Genomic DNA, 16,186 nt, shown 5'->3' with positions numbered 1-16,186 from the left:
GATTCATGAGCTTATATTAGTTATACTAAGTGAAATTTATAGGACTCTTACTCATGACTCAAAAGTTTCTATTCAGCGGTGGTCCTGAGTTTAAAAGACACAATATCCTTGTTCATTGATCAAAATCACAAACTCATACATCCCAACGTGACTCGTTCATTTACTCTTGATACTAATATCACGAGTCAGGATTTGGAACCAGCAAATGGATCATCATAAGGAATCAGACAGACAGACGGACGGACGGACGGACGGACGGACGGACGGACGGACGGACGGACGGACGGACGGACGGACGGACGGACGGACAGACAGACAGACAGACAGACAGATAAACAGACAGATAAACAGACAGATAGACAGACAGATAGACAGACAGATAAGTGAACCATCACCAGTTTCCAGCTTCATAAATCATTTTATTTATCATAAATAAAAAAAGCAAGGTATCAGATCTGTAAAAATTATGTTTCACAGTGTTGTTAAACTTTGAGGAGTAAATACAAAGAAACGCTCACATTCAGCACAGCAACACAACAACAGAATCCAACTGCGTTAAGGTTTCTGTGGCACTTTTCTACTTGGCTTATTAAAGAGAGAGGGACACCTCACACAAGAACTGTACTTTATAATACACATTGTACACAGCACTGTCAACGTGGCAAACTGACCCGAGAAATCAGCTACATTCAAAACGTAGAAAACAACGTTGCTGAGGGAGAGAACAAAAATTCAATGGAGAGAATCAGATGAAATGCTACAATTCTGCTCATGGACAATGACACGCATCAAAGTGCAAATAAGAGCTTCAGGAAGAAAGAGGAACTCAGTTTTCTCAACATGGAATCGTTCAGATGTGGATGTTTTTTGTAGGTAAAAATAAACTTTAGGTTTGTAACACAAAGTTGGGACCAAAACAACCCTCGTCACAGGATATATGACACATGCAGTTTTAACAGTGTGGCAGTTTAGAGCGTTATTAATATGGCGGCTGCTTTAAACCAAAATTTTACATTCGATAATCCCGAGTTTTATCAGGGCGCTTCAACAAGGTAAGAAGGGAGTGTTTCTAAAATATTCTCCTCAGACTTCCGTATTAAAGGCGGCAAATACGTGACTTACGTTGTCTGTTTGCCTAATTTTCTACAATTTGACATATTGAGTTTTTGTTGAATTTCCTGAAGTTGCGTAGGAAGGTTTTTGTCAGCCCAGGGGAAATTGCTTTTGTAAAAAATACTGCTTTTTAAATCGATTTTTCTACTTTAGAAATAATCTTGTACACGTCAGAAGTGGCTCAAATGAGGACAAACATGTGGATGCAAAGTGCAAAACTACAGGTGACAGAACAAAACTTTCAGAGGCACTCCTGTAGAGGGGTAAAGTAAAAGTGCTTCGCAGACGACACGCAGAAGTTTGCGTGAGAGTATTAAATGCTTCTTACCATGATGGAGGTGATGGAGATTGAAATGTCACTGAGGGAAATAACGAGTCTTAACACAAACAGCTTCCTGAAAAAATTAAACAACCTGTGTGCACAAAACAACCTCCACCACCTCCAAATGAAGTAAACAGAAATATTCCATTGAAAGTCACACAACTGCTCAGAATTCTAACCATAGCTCAAGCAGTAAATGGAAGACTAAAAATCGTATCAATTTAAAACGCACCTCAAGAGTCAGATTTTCACTAAACAAAAACTTAGGTATAAAAATGGCAAAAAAGCTAGAAAACTATTTGAAAAGAGGAAAGTCGTTATTTCGGTATGAGAAACTTCTGGAATGTTTTCTTCACTGTGTAAAGTGACAGGATAAGGTCAGTGTTTTGGGATATGTGTTGTCGTACAGCTACATCTCGGCTATTTTTTCTTTCGCACCTTCAATCCGATTGGCCGTTCTGGCAGCCTTTTAAATACAGTTCGTCCTGTGACAGGTGTCCTTCAAAGCTGTCCATGTAGAGGCTGCTGGTGCTGCTGCCACTGCTGCCGATGAACGTGCCGACCGCCCGGCCCTGGCGAGCGTGGCCGACGGCGTCGCTGAACACTTTGTTGATCTGCTCCTCTGACGGCATCCACCAGTCTGGGTTTGAGGCACAGTGCATCCGGATGAACTCTGAAACAGAGATTGTAAATTCAAAAAAGGTTTATATGGTTTCTCTAAAAGCATCATATTCTGCTACCTGTGTTTCATAGTTTCACAAAGTTTCTGATCTCATAAACAGAGAGCGATAACTTGTCAAATCTGAAACATAGATTGTAGAAGAGGATCATTCAATTAAATTAAAACAGTCACTTTTATTTTCTTCAAGTGTAACACTTGTGTAGAAGTTGTACCTCTGAGGCAGCTGACTTTGACAGGGTTGAGCGGTCGTCTCTCCAGGCCCGGCTCCCCCGAGTGGACTGAACGCTTCCTCTTCCCCAGACCGCAGGAGAACTTCAGCTCGTCCGTGGTGAAGACGTAGCGTATCAGGTAGCGCAGCAGCCGGCGGCCATCTTTCTTGGAGGAGTTGACGGCTTCATCCCACTGCTTGTTTGTGATGAACAGAGGGTAGTTCTCCAGGAGCTGTTTACTGCCCTGCAGGGAGGACGGAGATACAGTTAGTGAAGGGGGGAGCTCAGGTATATCTGTTATCTTTACCCACTAAAGTGAATAAATAATGCAGCCACACATGGTTATTGACTTTTATTCAAAATCTGAGTGCAATATATCAAAGTTTAAATACTTTAAATTGAACTATGCATCATTTTACAAATAAAAGATGACTGCTCTTCAGGGTGTGCCGAATATCATCTCCTGTCATCATTACAGTTACAAACAGAGTGGTGCTCAGAGAGTGAACACATCCACCAGGTTACAAAAGTCCCCATTGGAAGACCACATTTAAATGTACTAGCTCCAATACTTTTAGGGGGGGTCTGCACTTAACTTTCACTTAATGTCTTAGATTTTCCATCAAGATCCATTAATTAATCTGTAAGAAATTAATGGAAATGTTGAAAATAGGCCTGCAATGTTTGAGAAAGTGGATAAAATTCTGGATCTGAGCCCCCACCCGAAAATATGTCATTGAGATCGGTTCAGTAGTTTTTGCATCAACATACTCATGAAACGACAATATGTATTTTTATGAAAACATAACCTCCTCGATGAAGGTAATAATAAAAAGGGTTGAAATAAAAAAACACCAACCTCAAAGACTGTTTGCCGTTCTTCTTCCTGCGGAGACAGATTTCTTTCACTTATTTGTACAATTAAATGAATAAAAACATTTTCATGACAGGAAGAAGTGATCTGTTATTTTTAGACTTTATCATGATGCTAATAATAATTCTTTAAAGGGCTGATATGAAGGAAACTGTCTCCTCACCTCTGTGAGCTGCTCCTCCGGCAGCGGCTGGATCAGCTGGTTGTGAAACTCCAGAACAGTCTTGAAGTAGTCCAGAACATTTTGACAGGGAGCTGCATCGATTAAAACACACACACACACACACACACACACACACACAAACACACACACAAACACACACACACACACACACAAACACACACACACAAACACACACACACACACACACACACACACACACACACACACACACACACGCACACACACACACACACACACACACACACACACACACACACACACACACACACACACACACACACACACACACACACACACACACACACACACACACACACACACACACACACACACACACACACACACACACGTATATAAGCTGTAATACAAACACACTGTAAAATCAAAGAGACGACACATCTGCTGAATAATTAAAGAATAATAATCATACGTTATTTTTTTCCCTCGTTAAAAACCCATTCTGACTCTAATGTCTGGTAATTTACTGATCAGGGTGAAACAGTGTTGTATCAGTGTTTAATGTGCAGCTACGGAATGATCAGTTTCATGTTAATTACGTTAGTGAGACTCTGGAGAGCAGGAACGTTCAGAATAATAACAGCTATTAAAACTGTTGTTGCAAACTGTTAAACATTAAATAACGTGTGGCTCGCTCGAAAACACAGAGGATCAACTTGTGATTGAAAACTGTCTCCACAAATACACAATTTAGTCCTGATTGAGTGATGTGTGTTATTTTGAAACTACAGCTGGCTTTGTTTTCAATTTAAAAGTATATTTATGATCAGTTTAAAAAGATTTACGTGGTTAGTAGGAACAACTGGAGCTGAGAGAAGTGAAGAAGAACTGACAGATAAATGGTTTGGCGGTTGGCTTTGGTCTTTTCAGGGGATTTGTTGACAAAAAAAATCTTTATCCTCTAACGGATTCTGGTCTAAAAATAGCAATAATGATTATCCTCATGGTTGCTCGGCTCCAGAATGTGTTTAGTACAATATGTAAATTGCATTTGTACAGTATGGACATTTTCATTCTATTTCATGTTAACATGTAAGAAAACGTGATGAACTTTAAATCTTCCAATGTTATTGATTACATTTACAATACATAGATATGTATGATTTTTCCATCTATAAAAGGTTTAGGTCGTGTCTTTAGTCCTACAGAATTTAGACATACCAGGAAAAATACATTTAAAAAATAAGCATTACACCATTTTCTGATGTCATATGATGGGTTATAATGTTATGACCAATATAAGCTTTAGATGGTATTTTGAGTTATTCAGTCCACACACACACAGACAGTGGTGAAATCAATCATCTGTGTGTGCAGCTACATTAGTATGCAGGGCAATTAAACAGGCAGATTAATCAATAAAGAATATTAATTAGGCTACAACCTGAGAGTGTAGAAACAATGAAATCCAATGTTTCCACACATGGAATAACGGCTCACGTGTTGTGTTATTTAGTGTAGACATGAATCATGAGCTGTGGCCGTTGCAGTCGGCACATATCAAACCAGAACTCGTCTTGAGCATTGTGAGGTCTTTGCTTTCTTTACTCCACCTGGAATGTTCTCCAGCTTGTTGCGGAGCTCCTCGTTCTCCTGCTGCAGAGACAAAACCTCCTGCTCCAGCTCCAGGCAGCGTGGACAGCAGTTCTCCTCCTCCTCTTCCTCCTCGGGCAGCGTGGACGACGGGTGGCCGTACGACTCCGACGGAGTGGGCGAGCCCCAGCCTCCCAGGGTGTGTCTCTGAGGAGAGACCCCTGAACCGGGCTCGTCCTCCAGACCTGCCGCCAGATGCTGCTGCTGCTGCTGAGGCCCTGAGAGGAGATAGCTCTGGAGGGAGTCTGTGAAGATGCGCAGAACGGCAGAGGTCTGTTGTTGGTTCTGATGGCTTTGTGGATTCTCCTGTTCTGGGTCCGTGGTCGACGAGCTTTCTTCGGGTTTGGGCTTCCCCAGTGAGGAGCAGTGAAGCCCCTGAGCGTCCTCCAGCTTGATGTTGGAGCCGAAGGAGGATGAAGGCTCCAGGAGACGACCGTTGTTCAGGAGGCTGAGGACTCGGCTGCACTGCTGAGCGAAGGCATCCAAGATGAGACGGTTTTCTGCAGAAGAGGAGAAATCACAATGAGAAAGGGCTGAGGTGGATTTTCATCTAAACGTCAGTCACTGTTATGTCCTCACAAGAGCGAGACACCTTCACCCCAGGGTCCATTGAGAAGCTCTTCTAGAGCTTTAATGCATCACAAGGTCCTCATCAGCAGAATGAGTTTCTATCAATTCCCATGAGAGGGAATAAGAAGTAAAAATGAGGCAGAAATAAAAAAATCACTCATATTGTTTCTTAACTGTGAAAAATGTATATCCTCATCTAAAGTTTCAAGGTAATAAAGTAAACTGTTAATGAGGACGGTGACACGGTTAAATCTGATGAGACGAGGGAGCAGCTGAGACACCTCAGTCAGGCCAGACTTTTTCATTTTGTAATAATGACATTTCATAATGAAGACAAATGATTAGTGAATGTAAATAAGATGTAGATCCTGTCTCTTATCTTTTTAGTTGCAAAAGCTAATGCATTACTTCCTTATATTACTTAATGTTCGCTCTTCACAGTGACATAATCAATCCTAAAATATGATCAGGAATAATTTTTTGATCTAAATAAGCATCAGGTTGTGTCCACAGGATGTAAAAATAGTTTGAAACATAGGGTTTTATATTGTATAATTTTCTGACTTGATGATGTCACTTATCGTCTGACATCATATGATGGGAAATAATTGTATGATCGATTTATGCTTCAGCTCGTCGCGCTCACCTGATTATTTGAAGAGATATCTCATTTTTGAATAATGCATGACGTTGTGTAATTCATTGCATGATCTCAATCTAAAATTTAATCCAGCAGAATAATTTTTATTTCCCTCTGAAAGGAAGCAGGGTGGAAAGAAGTAGAGGCTGAAAACACTCGAGTGGATATACTTAGTTACTGAAGGGAAGCAGAACACTGCTCCTCAGTGATGGAGACAATATGAGTGATTCTCTGTTCTTTTATGCTTCACTGCTTCTGCTTCCTCTTTCCCTCTTTTTAATCGAGCCTCGTCGAGCCAAACATTTCCATTACCGTAGCGTACAGTCAGCTCCTCTGTTGATACAAATGTCAGCTTGATTATGCTGATTTATTCAGATATCAATAAACTCTGAAGTCACAGTGTCGGCTGTGACCGAACCCAGCCGAGCAGAGAAATTCAGCACGGAGCCATTGTCCAGGAACACGTCTCAGTCAGTGTGTAGTTTCCCTGGTAGTCGAGGCACGTCTGGGTGAGATGATCTCACACATACCTCCATGCAATGATTAAGAGTCCACTGGCCACACACACACACACACACACACACACACACACACACACACACACAGACATACACACACAGACATACACACACAGACATACAGATAAAATTAGTTCTAGATGGTCACTGCTGCGTTGCCACTCGCTCAGACGTGTCTATCAGCCTGGTGCAGATGTGTTTTTCGCATTTATTAATATGCGTGCTGTCTCTGTTTACCCGTGGAGATGTATCTGATATCATTCGCCTTCACCCTGCAACCCCCCCCCCCCCCCCCCTCCACTGTGGCACTGCGAGCTGAGAGCCTCATAAAATTTCATTAAAAACAACACGCTCGGCAGAGGCAAATTTATGAGCCCCATTTATTTTAATCACAACTCTTTGGGAAAAGGCTTTTCAATGCAATTTGTGTTATTGTGCGCCGAAGCGGTCGCTCAGTCCCCGGCTCTTTGCTGCTTCTCTCCACGAGAAGGGCATCAAGTTTTTTTCTGTTTGTTTGGCAGAAGCTGTTTGCACCCAGGTGTGTGTGGCCAATAATGCTATTTACACCCGGGGTGGTTAGTGATGGTGGAGATTTACACCCGGTTCTCAGGCTCTGGTGCAACATTTCAACGAGCCACAGGGGAGAAGCTCTGGAAGGAAGGTTTTCTAACACATGGTTTAATTTGTGATTGTGTCTGTTTACACCAAAGCCAAAGTCTCTCCCTAAAAAAAACAAGAAATGTTGTTGCTTCAATCAAAATACAACTGAAAAGTTGGATGTGAGAAAACAAGGCACTTATGGAGCCATTAATTCAACAGGTGTAAAATGATCCACAAGGCTGTTATGTTACTTCTCACCTGGGTGCAAATAACATTGTTGGCAACAAACACCTGGGTACAAATATCATCAATGTTCCTGATGTTATGCTGATCCCATCCTGCAGATAATAACTCTCCCATGTGTCATTGTCAGTAAGAACAAAGCCAGATTCTCAGGGACTTTTGTGTGATATCAGCGAATTCATTAGAGCAGGGGAAATATGGATTTGTGTTATTGTTTCACAGGTGAAAATCAGGGACACGTGCACCTAAGAATGGATGCAAACAATGGGTCATTATCTCCAAAGTGTGTGTGTGTGTGTGTGTGTGTGGGGGGGGGGGGGGTATAGCTTAAAGAGATTTTACGTGTTAATAAAGGGCGACGGTGCAACCTGAGCTCACTCTGAACACTTGATTGCCTGTTAACCAACAATAACCAGCAGCCAATTGAGTCTCGTCTGCTGACGGGGATAAAGAGATTCATATCTGATGAGAAGATGATAGAACTATAATCTGCTTAATTCCGGAATTTGGGCTCAGTGCTTTCATCTGAGATGTTGGTTCCCATGGACCCGCCCAGGGAACACAACATTTCTTCTTCCTGAGCCTCTGGAGCTCAGGAGCTGAGGAGGAAAATGAGCTGGGAACAATGTGTTTCAACAGGAGACACACACTCTTGTAAACAGGCACACGCACTCATGGACAGACAATTAGCCAATGTAATTTTTAGCACAGGCCCACTGGAGATTCAATCATGACTGCTCTCATTACAGCAGCAAATCAATCACCGCTGACAGGAGGCTGGGGAGGAAGAGGTGGGAGCAACAACACGAAGCTCAGGTGATGAAGAGCAAACAAAAGAGACTCTGTTCCTTAATTGGACAACGTTGTGTTCCCCATTGACTGGTGAATAACACCCCAGAATACCCAGCAGTGGGACTACTGTGGAGACATGTGGATGAGTAGTGTCTCCACGAGGAGCAGACCTGCACTGTGGAGAAGTTTGAGACCCACCTGAGCTGATGCTGTAGCTGCAGTCTGGAGACAATCTGGGCTCCAATCCGCCGACGCGCCGCTGTTGCGCACCGAGAGAGGCTGAGGATGAGGGGACCCTGCTGCTGGGCCTGCTCTCACATGGGAGGCGATGCTGCTGCTGATGCTGATGCTGATGCTGCTGCTGGGGCATCGGGTGATGATGCTGCTGCTGATGCTGGATGCTGCTGCTGCTGCTGATGGCGACTGGGGTCTGGTGGAGCGGCTGCACACGCTGCTGGTGCTGCTGGTGGTTGAAATGGCTGTGGTGCGCCTGGAAATGATGAGGCTGCTCGGGATGAAAAGTGAAGTGATGTCCGTCGCCGAACAGAGGCACCTCCACCACCGCAGCCGACCTGTCAAAGCGCGACTTGCCCGCCGAGCGTTTGCTCTGGAAGGGCTTCAGGCTGCTGAACGGACCCCGCTCCTGTCGGCACATCTTGGGCGCGCCGGGCCCCTCGTCCGCGGGATGCATCTCTCCCTCCATCCCGGGCACAGGTGCACGGCTGCGGGGGCTCGGGTGTCTCGCGGTGCCGGGGTGATGGGCAGCTGAGGAGCGGGGGGGGGGGGGAAGCTCCGTCACCGTCTGGATCACTGTCCCTCTCACACACCGCGCGCAGGAGGCGGAGGCTGATCCATATACTGACGCGGCGCTGCTCCAATCCCCAGCCGGCTGCTCCGACACTGAGCCTCCTCCATTGGGACTCAGGGACCTACCTCCTTCGTGGCCCGCATCTGGAGAACAACAGGGGCTTTAGCCGCTCAGCCACCCGACCGGAGAAAAAACAGAAAACAGACAAATCCCGCAAATGAGGAGGCAGAGGCCATTTTGCTCCTGAATCTCAAAGCAAAGGACAAATGACAGAGGAGCTTCAGATGACATCCAAACATCAGACACACTGCTGAACTACATTTAGAGAGATTTTTGACTGATTTTAATTATAAACTGAAGAAAAATAACAACAATACAACGATAACAATATAGAAATCAGTCATGTTATTCTCCCTTTGCCTTCCATACTCCCTGATTATTATAAAGAGGTATTTCATTTAATGTTCTCTTTGCCTTCAATGCATCTTCCTAAATGGATAACCTTTACAATAAAAGATTTTAATTTTAATCTTCATTTGCCTTCCATACTCCCATAATAGACTAATATAAACCACCATTATAAAAATGTACTTAATTTCGCCGTCCATACTAACTCACTCGTCACAACCAACTAAACTACCAATATAAAATAAAATAATAATTTTAGTCTCCATAACAATAGTTTAAGTCTCTATTTGACCTTCCATGCTCCCATGAATATCATCAAATTAGCTTTAGAATTTAAGAAATTAACTATTTTAATCGCTTTGCCTTCTTTAAAAACCTCAATATAATAACACAAACTAACATTATAAAATAATGTTATTAGTCTTTATTTGCTTTCAATAGTACTGAATATAAGATGTTAATAATGGATCAAAATGTTTAGTTATATTTAGTCTTCATGAAATGACTCCAACTCTCAAACTTCAGTGTGAACTTACCTTCTGTGTGAAAACCTCTGGAAACAGAAGGTGAACGTCTGTCCTCTTGCCTGCAGGCCTGACAGCTCGCAGCGCCACAAGGGGGCGCCACACCCACAGGTACTACACTGTGTCTGATGGATGGAGGAGTAAAAGACCTGCTTCTGTCAGAGTCTGTGGCTTTTTCTTCTTTTCAACAGGTCAGACATGTCTGTTGCTTTTACATATTTCTGGAGCAAAGTCAATATTTTCTCTGGACACTGAACTGGACGTGGCCACGAGCCAAAAATAAAAGTTATCGAGGCTGAAAATGTAAATAAATATCGTGAAAATACAAAACTTTAGATGGTGATTATTCCTCATGAAGCTGTTTTGGTTTGAAGGTGCAAGGCATTTAAATGTTTGTACTTTAATGCATTAACTATAAATCCAATTATTAGATTTGCTTTTAAGTCCTGAAAGTAAAAACAATAATTAAAACAAAAGAGGCACAAACTTCATTTAGATTTTAGTCACCTCCCATCATATATCTGATGTCAATTACATATGCATATTTTATATTTACAGTTGGACTATGTGGTTCTTCCAGGTCTCGTATATGATACAGAGATTTAAATGGAGTGTAGAATAAACCATATCCATATAATTTAACTTTATATGCATGTGTGTAGACGTTATATTGTGTTTGTATAGATAGAGATAGAGAGATACATATAGAGAGATACAGATAGATAGATAGATAGATAGATAGATAGATAGATAGATAGATAGATAGATAGATAGATAGATAGATAGATAGATAGATAGATAGATAGATAGATAGATAGATAGATAGATAGATAGATAGATAGATAGATAGATAGATAGATAGATAGATAGATAGATAGATAGATAGATAGATAGATAGATAGATAGATAGATAGATAGATAGATAGATAGATAGATAGATAGATAGATAGATAGATAGATAGATAGATAATATAATAATATAACTAAACATGACGTCGTCTCTCGTACAGATGTTTAATTCAGATATTATCTGAGCTCGTTCACGTCTTCAGGTAGAATTAGCATTACTATGCCTCGGGACCCCGTGAGCGCGCACGTCATGTTAATAGGGGATACGTGCGCGCGTCAGGACCTGTAGAGAGTCACAAAACCCGCGGCCGAGCACAGAAGAGTTCACACAAGTTGTGCGCGGAGCCAGACTCCGGGTGAGAGAGGATCTGAGCTGGGATCAGCCCTGCGGGGAGAAGAAGGAGCAGATCTGAGGATTTAATTACGGAGTTTCTATCTCTGCTGATCTGCTGACTGCGGTGTGAAGGCGGCTCGGGACACGGGAGGATGAGGGTCACATAACTTCTGGATCCATTCACTCAGATTCACCCCCCATGATGAGCGAGTGACCCGGGCGGACTCAGTCCGGAGCTGAAGCCCCCTCGGCCGGACGCAGGGAACCGCGAGGCCCCCGCTGCGGCTCCCTCCGCCGGGATGGAGCGCCTGCTGAGCTGCCTGCTGCTCGGGTATCTGACCTGGAACCTGCGGATATCGGACGCGCAGGGGGAGTACTGCCACGGCTGGCTGGACGCGAACGGGAACTACCACGAGGGCTTCCAGTGTCCGGAGGACTTTGACACCATGGACGCGACCGTGTGCTGCGGCTCCTGCTCGCTGCGCTACTGCTGCGCGGCCGCGGACGCACGACTGGACCAGGGCGGCTGCACCAACGACCGGGAGGTGGAGAACACCGAGTTCGCAGCGCGTATGTTCAGTGATTTAAACAAACTCTCTTCCTCTGGGTCTTAGTTTGAAAGTAATGCTGTTAAAACTTCTCAGGTTTTCATCAAGTCTATCTTTTATTCAACTCTAATAAATGGAGTTCTGTTACTTTGGGTGAAAACGAGAATTAATAGTTTAATTCTCACCAACATGCACCAACGAGTTTATGTCTTATTTATTTTGGTTAGAAGTGAAGGACAGTTGTCTTCCACTCTGAGGTCAGAGGTCATCCACAGAACCCTGACAAACACACTGCAAGTAGCCTGAGGGTTCTAGTGCCTTGCTCATTGGCACCTCAGCATATCCTCCATCACACTTCTGTTTTCTCAAGTGAAGATAACTTAAACTTCAGAGTTGGAGCAGCATATTTACCTTTGGCTTGTTTCTGCAATACAAATTGATAATAACTTAATCCGTTGGGAAACTGAATACATCAGATGAGGTCGGCTTTGCAGGATTGGACCTTTTTATTTCTCCTGACACTGTTTTATACTGTTTGGAATTGTTCATCCAGTTTCAATCAATCAACCAATCACTCAACCAGTCCATCAATCAATCACTGTCTCCAGTTTCCAGTTTACTGCAGATTGATGTCAGTGTGAAACTAGATGAGATTTTAACGACAAACTGTGAGTCACTTAAAAAAAAACCAACATATTCTTATTCTTCAACTAAACTTGATGAACAACAATCTCTCTCTAACAGACCTGAACTTCTTCGCTGGCTAATATAAAGCTCACTCACTCCGGGGGCTTCATCAGCTTAAGTGACCAACAACATTTTGTGTTGTGACTTTACTTTATTCTGACAATTGGTCACTTTAACTCGGAGGCTTCGTCCGTTTCCTTTCAATTTCCCCCGAGCGGCTGAGCTCACAGGTTTATAACTGACCGGCCTGTGTCTGTGAGCTGCACAATTTCCTAATTTTGTCCCGTCAAAATAAATAAACAGTTGCTGGCTTCCTGTCGGAGCAAAAGGCTTCATGAAGCGTAACGTGAGCTGTTTGTGTTTTCAGCACGAGGCAGCCGCTCTTGTGTTTTTAAAATTAATACGATGAAGGATTCTTCCTTTTCAAAAGGATCCAATTAAATAGTTTTATTATCATTTATTTTTATCGCCTATAGCAGCACAGGACATGGGGACTCTTTAGTTTACCCCCATGTTAGATTAATGACCACTATGTAAACAGTTTACGTCTTATAAGACACTATCAGGTCATTACAAGTGTTTATTTATATTTAACCTCATGTGGACACTCACAAGTTGAGGCTGTTGTATGGATTGATGATAAATGATAATAACAGCAAAGCACAGTAGTAATGGTATAAAAATTGTCCTCATAGGAAAAGTTGTAATTGTTGACAAATAAAGTGCATTAGTAAATACTTAAAATACTGTGGAGGATTTCAAAGTAAATTGTTACAATGGGAAATAACTGCTTTTATTGACTCAGTTTTAAAGCTGTTGTGTTGTAGAAACATTTTAAAAACCTTCTTAACTCTCTGAACGTGTTTGAATCTAACTTGCCTGTGTCTCCGCCCACAGAGCCCATCTACGTCCCCTTCCTGATGGTGGGGAGCATCTTCGTGGCCTTCGTGGTGGTCGGCTCTCTGGTGGCCGTGTACTGCTGCACCTGCCTGCGGCCCAAGCAGCCGACCCAGCAGCCCATCCGCTTCTCCCTGCGCAGCTGCCAGGGCGAGACCATCCCCATGATCCTCACCACGGCCCCGCCCAGCCTGCGGGCCCCGTCGCGGCAGTCCAGCACGGCCACCACCAGCTCCAGCTCGGCTGGAGGAGGAAGCTCCATGCGGAGGTTTTCTCTCGGGGGCCCGGGGGGGCAGCAGCAGCAGCACAGCTGCCTGGTGTCTGCCACCATGTCCTCGTCATCCTCCACCCCCACCCAGACCCCTCAGACTCTGCCTTTTCCACCTCCCCCCTACGCATCCCCACCCATGCAACATTCGCTGCCCCCCACCCACACCCAGCTGCAGCTCCACCAGACCTCCATCCCCTCCCATCACTCCCACCACTCCCACCCCTCTCAGAGCGCCGGGTTCCTGTTGCCGCAGCAGTACTTCTTCCCCCTGCAGCCCGACGCCTTCACATCGGCCAAGAGCTTCGCCGACTTCGGACAGAGCTGACACGGCTCCCGGGGGGGGGGGAAGTAGAGGGATTACAAGATTACTGGATGGTGGGTGTGAGCTGGCGAGGTGAACACACTGCAGCACAGCTGGCGGCGTCTGGGTGGAGAGCCGGGCTGAAGGGAACGGACAGGGAGTGACAGTGATGGAGGAGCTGCTGTGGTCGGACACCGAGGCCCCGAAGCTCTTCCTGCTCTGCAGCTGCAAAGTTCAACAGACCCAAAGATTCTGAATCTCATGCACTTTTATATCATGTTGTAAACAGATTTCTGCGGTCTGCGTTTTATTTTTTATACACAACAATTCTCAAGGTGGAAATGTGAGGCTGAACTCTTGCCAGTTGTATCACACCCCCCTCCTCTGCAACAGAAGACGTTCAGGCTCCTCTGAGGTCTTTACAGATCATTTCCACTGCACATGTTGGAAACCAGGAGATTAGGATCTTTGACAATGGCAGACACCTCTGAGCGAGAGGAGCAGAACCACAGCCGTTATTTCGCTGTGGAGGAAATGTGGACTTTTATACAATGTGGTGCAGGTACAATTTTTACAGCTCAATAAAATGTTGTCTCTCAGAAGCTCCTGTAAAGAAAAGTCTGTCGCGTCACATTTCTCGGGGGGGAAACCGGAGCGGCCGGGTCGGCGCGGCAGCTCCTACCTGTCGCTCACTCCTGCGCCAGACTTCACAGCAGGAATGCGGCGCTGAGATGAGTCATTGTCAGTGTTCAATGAGCATGGCACGGTCACAGTGTTAAAAACAACTGGGCCCAGAAGTAGAGGTTTAGGTTGCCCCAACAGGTATGAAGACAACCTCCACAAAGGGGCTTCTGTTCGACGGTCATCTGACCGTGAAACAGGTTTGGCATCAGTGTCTCATGAAATCTTCTGTGTGCTCAGGGCTCCTCTAAAATCTGTTATTATCCATCCACTGTTTCTAACACAAACCCACACACTCGATGAATAGTGTGTATCCGATTCACTTCCTCTGCTCTTGTTAATACTGGCGCTCGTCACCTCGGACGTGTGGGTCACATTTCACACTTTGCTTATAAAAGGAAAACACCAGTTAAGATGTGAACACGTTTTCGGGGACATTTCCTGAATCTCTCGGAGACGTGTTGTCTTTTCTTCTTCGTCGAGCCTTGGAAAAAGTTTCAGATTTCTCTTTTCCAAGTGATTCAGGAAGGTGGAAGTTTCTCTGATTATTTTTTCTTCACGAGGAAACTTCTTTCTGTCTCATGGGTTTAATCGGAATGAGTCTAAAGCTAAACTCTGATTCCTCTCAGATAAACGCTGTGGTCGTAAGATCAAGACCATTTTAAATATACAGCAGATTCCTCACAATCATCACAAATGAAAGTCTGTTTTTTATATAATAGAAGACCCGTTCAATGTATTCATCCTGTAACCTGTACAATATCAATAATTATCCCAATACAGTTTTTTCATTAATAATAAAAATAACCAAAGCTCAATATATACTGATTTAATGCCTGTGATCATCAACCTCAGATTCATAAAATGTTCGTCTAATGTTACCTGCCTGCTCTGATTGGATCATTGGACCTATGGCCCTAGCGTTACTGGTTACTTTAAAAAACATAAACATGTGCATTGTGAAAATGTAGTGCAGTAGAAAGTACAGATATTTGCTGATATATGTGATGTGGTAAAATTGAAAAGTACCCAAAATTGAATCTACTTCAGTAGAGTACAGCTACATGAATAATGGGCAGTTTAAGTACAATAACAAGGTAAAAGTACTTTTTTTATGTCCGACCACTGATTCACGAGAGACATTAAATTGACCTGGACTGTCATTTAACAGATTTTCTTTTTCTCCGTTTTTTGTCGTTGAGGTCAATAAGTTATTCTCTTCGCGTAAAGTTTTCACAGCATCTCGAAGCTGAAGTTCACCCAAAATGCTTTATTACAAACCGAACCTCATGGACCTGAAGTGAAACTCTACCCAGGTCAGTTTGAATTGTCTGTTAGAGAAACATGTTTCTGTCTTTTTGGGCTCAGGGACACAAGCAGAATCAAACCATCACAATAATAAATAAGGACTATCAATATAATGAGTGTTCCTGGATGCAGGCTGATGTTTCCTTCTGCCTCTTCCTGTTTAGCTCCTCTGTCCTGTTTGTCGCCACACACAAGCACAAGATGACAGCGAT

At 43.7% G+C, this 16,186-nt stretch overlaps 2 protein-coding genes across 2 annotated transcripts; one reads left to right on the top strand and one right to left on the bottom strand.

Moving 5' to 3' along the window:
* Positions 1 to 407: 407 nt before the first annotated feature.
* LOC133958515 (BEN domain-containing protein 4) lies at positions 408 to 9,064 on the bottom strand. Its single transcript, XM_062393370.1, has 6 exons — positions 8,557 to 9,064; positions 4,956 to 5,495; positions 3,364 to 3,455; positions 3,186 to 3,212; positions 2,330 to 2,570; positions 408 to 2,108 (listed from the first exon to the last, which is right to left on the bottom strand). The coding sequence occupies exons 1-6, from the start codon at positions 9,059 to 9,061 to the stop codon at positions 1,876 to 1,878; spliced, it is 1,638 nt and encodes a 545-aa protein (XP_062249354.1). The 5' UTR covers positions 9,062 to 9,064; the 3' UTR covers positions 408 to 1,875.
* A 2,198-nt stretch (positions 9,065 to 11,262) lies between these two features.
* Positions 11,263 to 16,168, top strand: shisa3 (shisa family member 3). The gene is made up of 2 exons (XM_062393373.1): positions 11,263 to 11,851; positions 13,414 to 16,168. Exons 1-2 carry the CDS (start codon positions 11,581 to 11,583, stop codon positions 14,007 to 14,009), a joined length of 867 nt encoding a protein of 288 aa, XP_062249357.1. The 5' UTR covers positions 11,263 to 11,580; the 3' UTR covers positions 14,010 to 16,168.
* The last annotated feature ends 18 nt before the right edge of the window (positions 16,169 to 16,186 follow it).

This window comes from Platichthys flesus, chromosome 8 (genome assembly GCF_949316205.1).
Source record: "Platichthys flesus chromosome 8, fPlaFle2.1, whole genome shotgun sequence".
Lineage (NCBI taxonomy): Eukaryota > Metazoa > Chordata > Actinopteri > Pleuronectiformes > Pleuronectidae > Platichthys > Platichthys flesus.
Note: the sequence above shows the minus strand (reverse complement) of the source record. Positions and strands in the feature narration are given on the sequence as shown.

Excerpts from the sequence above, each read along its gene's own strand:
- LOC133958515 (XM_062393370.1), bottom strand. The coding sequence starts at position 9,061 with ATGGAGGGAGAGATGCATCCCGCGGACGAGGGGCCCGGCGCGCCCAAG. Across the intron at positions 5,496-8,556 it reads CAGCTACAGCATCAGCTCAG|AAAACCGTCTCATCTTGGAT; the intron begins GTGGGTCTCAAA and ends CCTCTTCTGCAG. Across the intron at positions 2,571-3,185 it reads AACGGCAAACAGTCTTTGAG|GGCAGTAAACAGCTCCTGGA; the intron begins GTTGGTGTTTTT and ends TCCTCCCTGCAG.
- shisa3 (XM_062393373.1), top strand. The coding sequence starts at position 11,581 with ATGGAGCGCCTGCTGAGCTGCCTGCTGCTCGGGTATCTGACCTGGAAC. Across the intron at positions 11,852-13,413 it reads GAACACCGAGTTCGCAGCGC|AGCCCATCTACGTCCCCTTC; the intron begins GTATGTTCAGTG and ends CTCCGCCCACAG.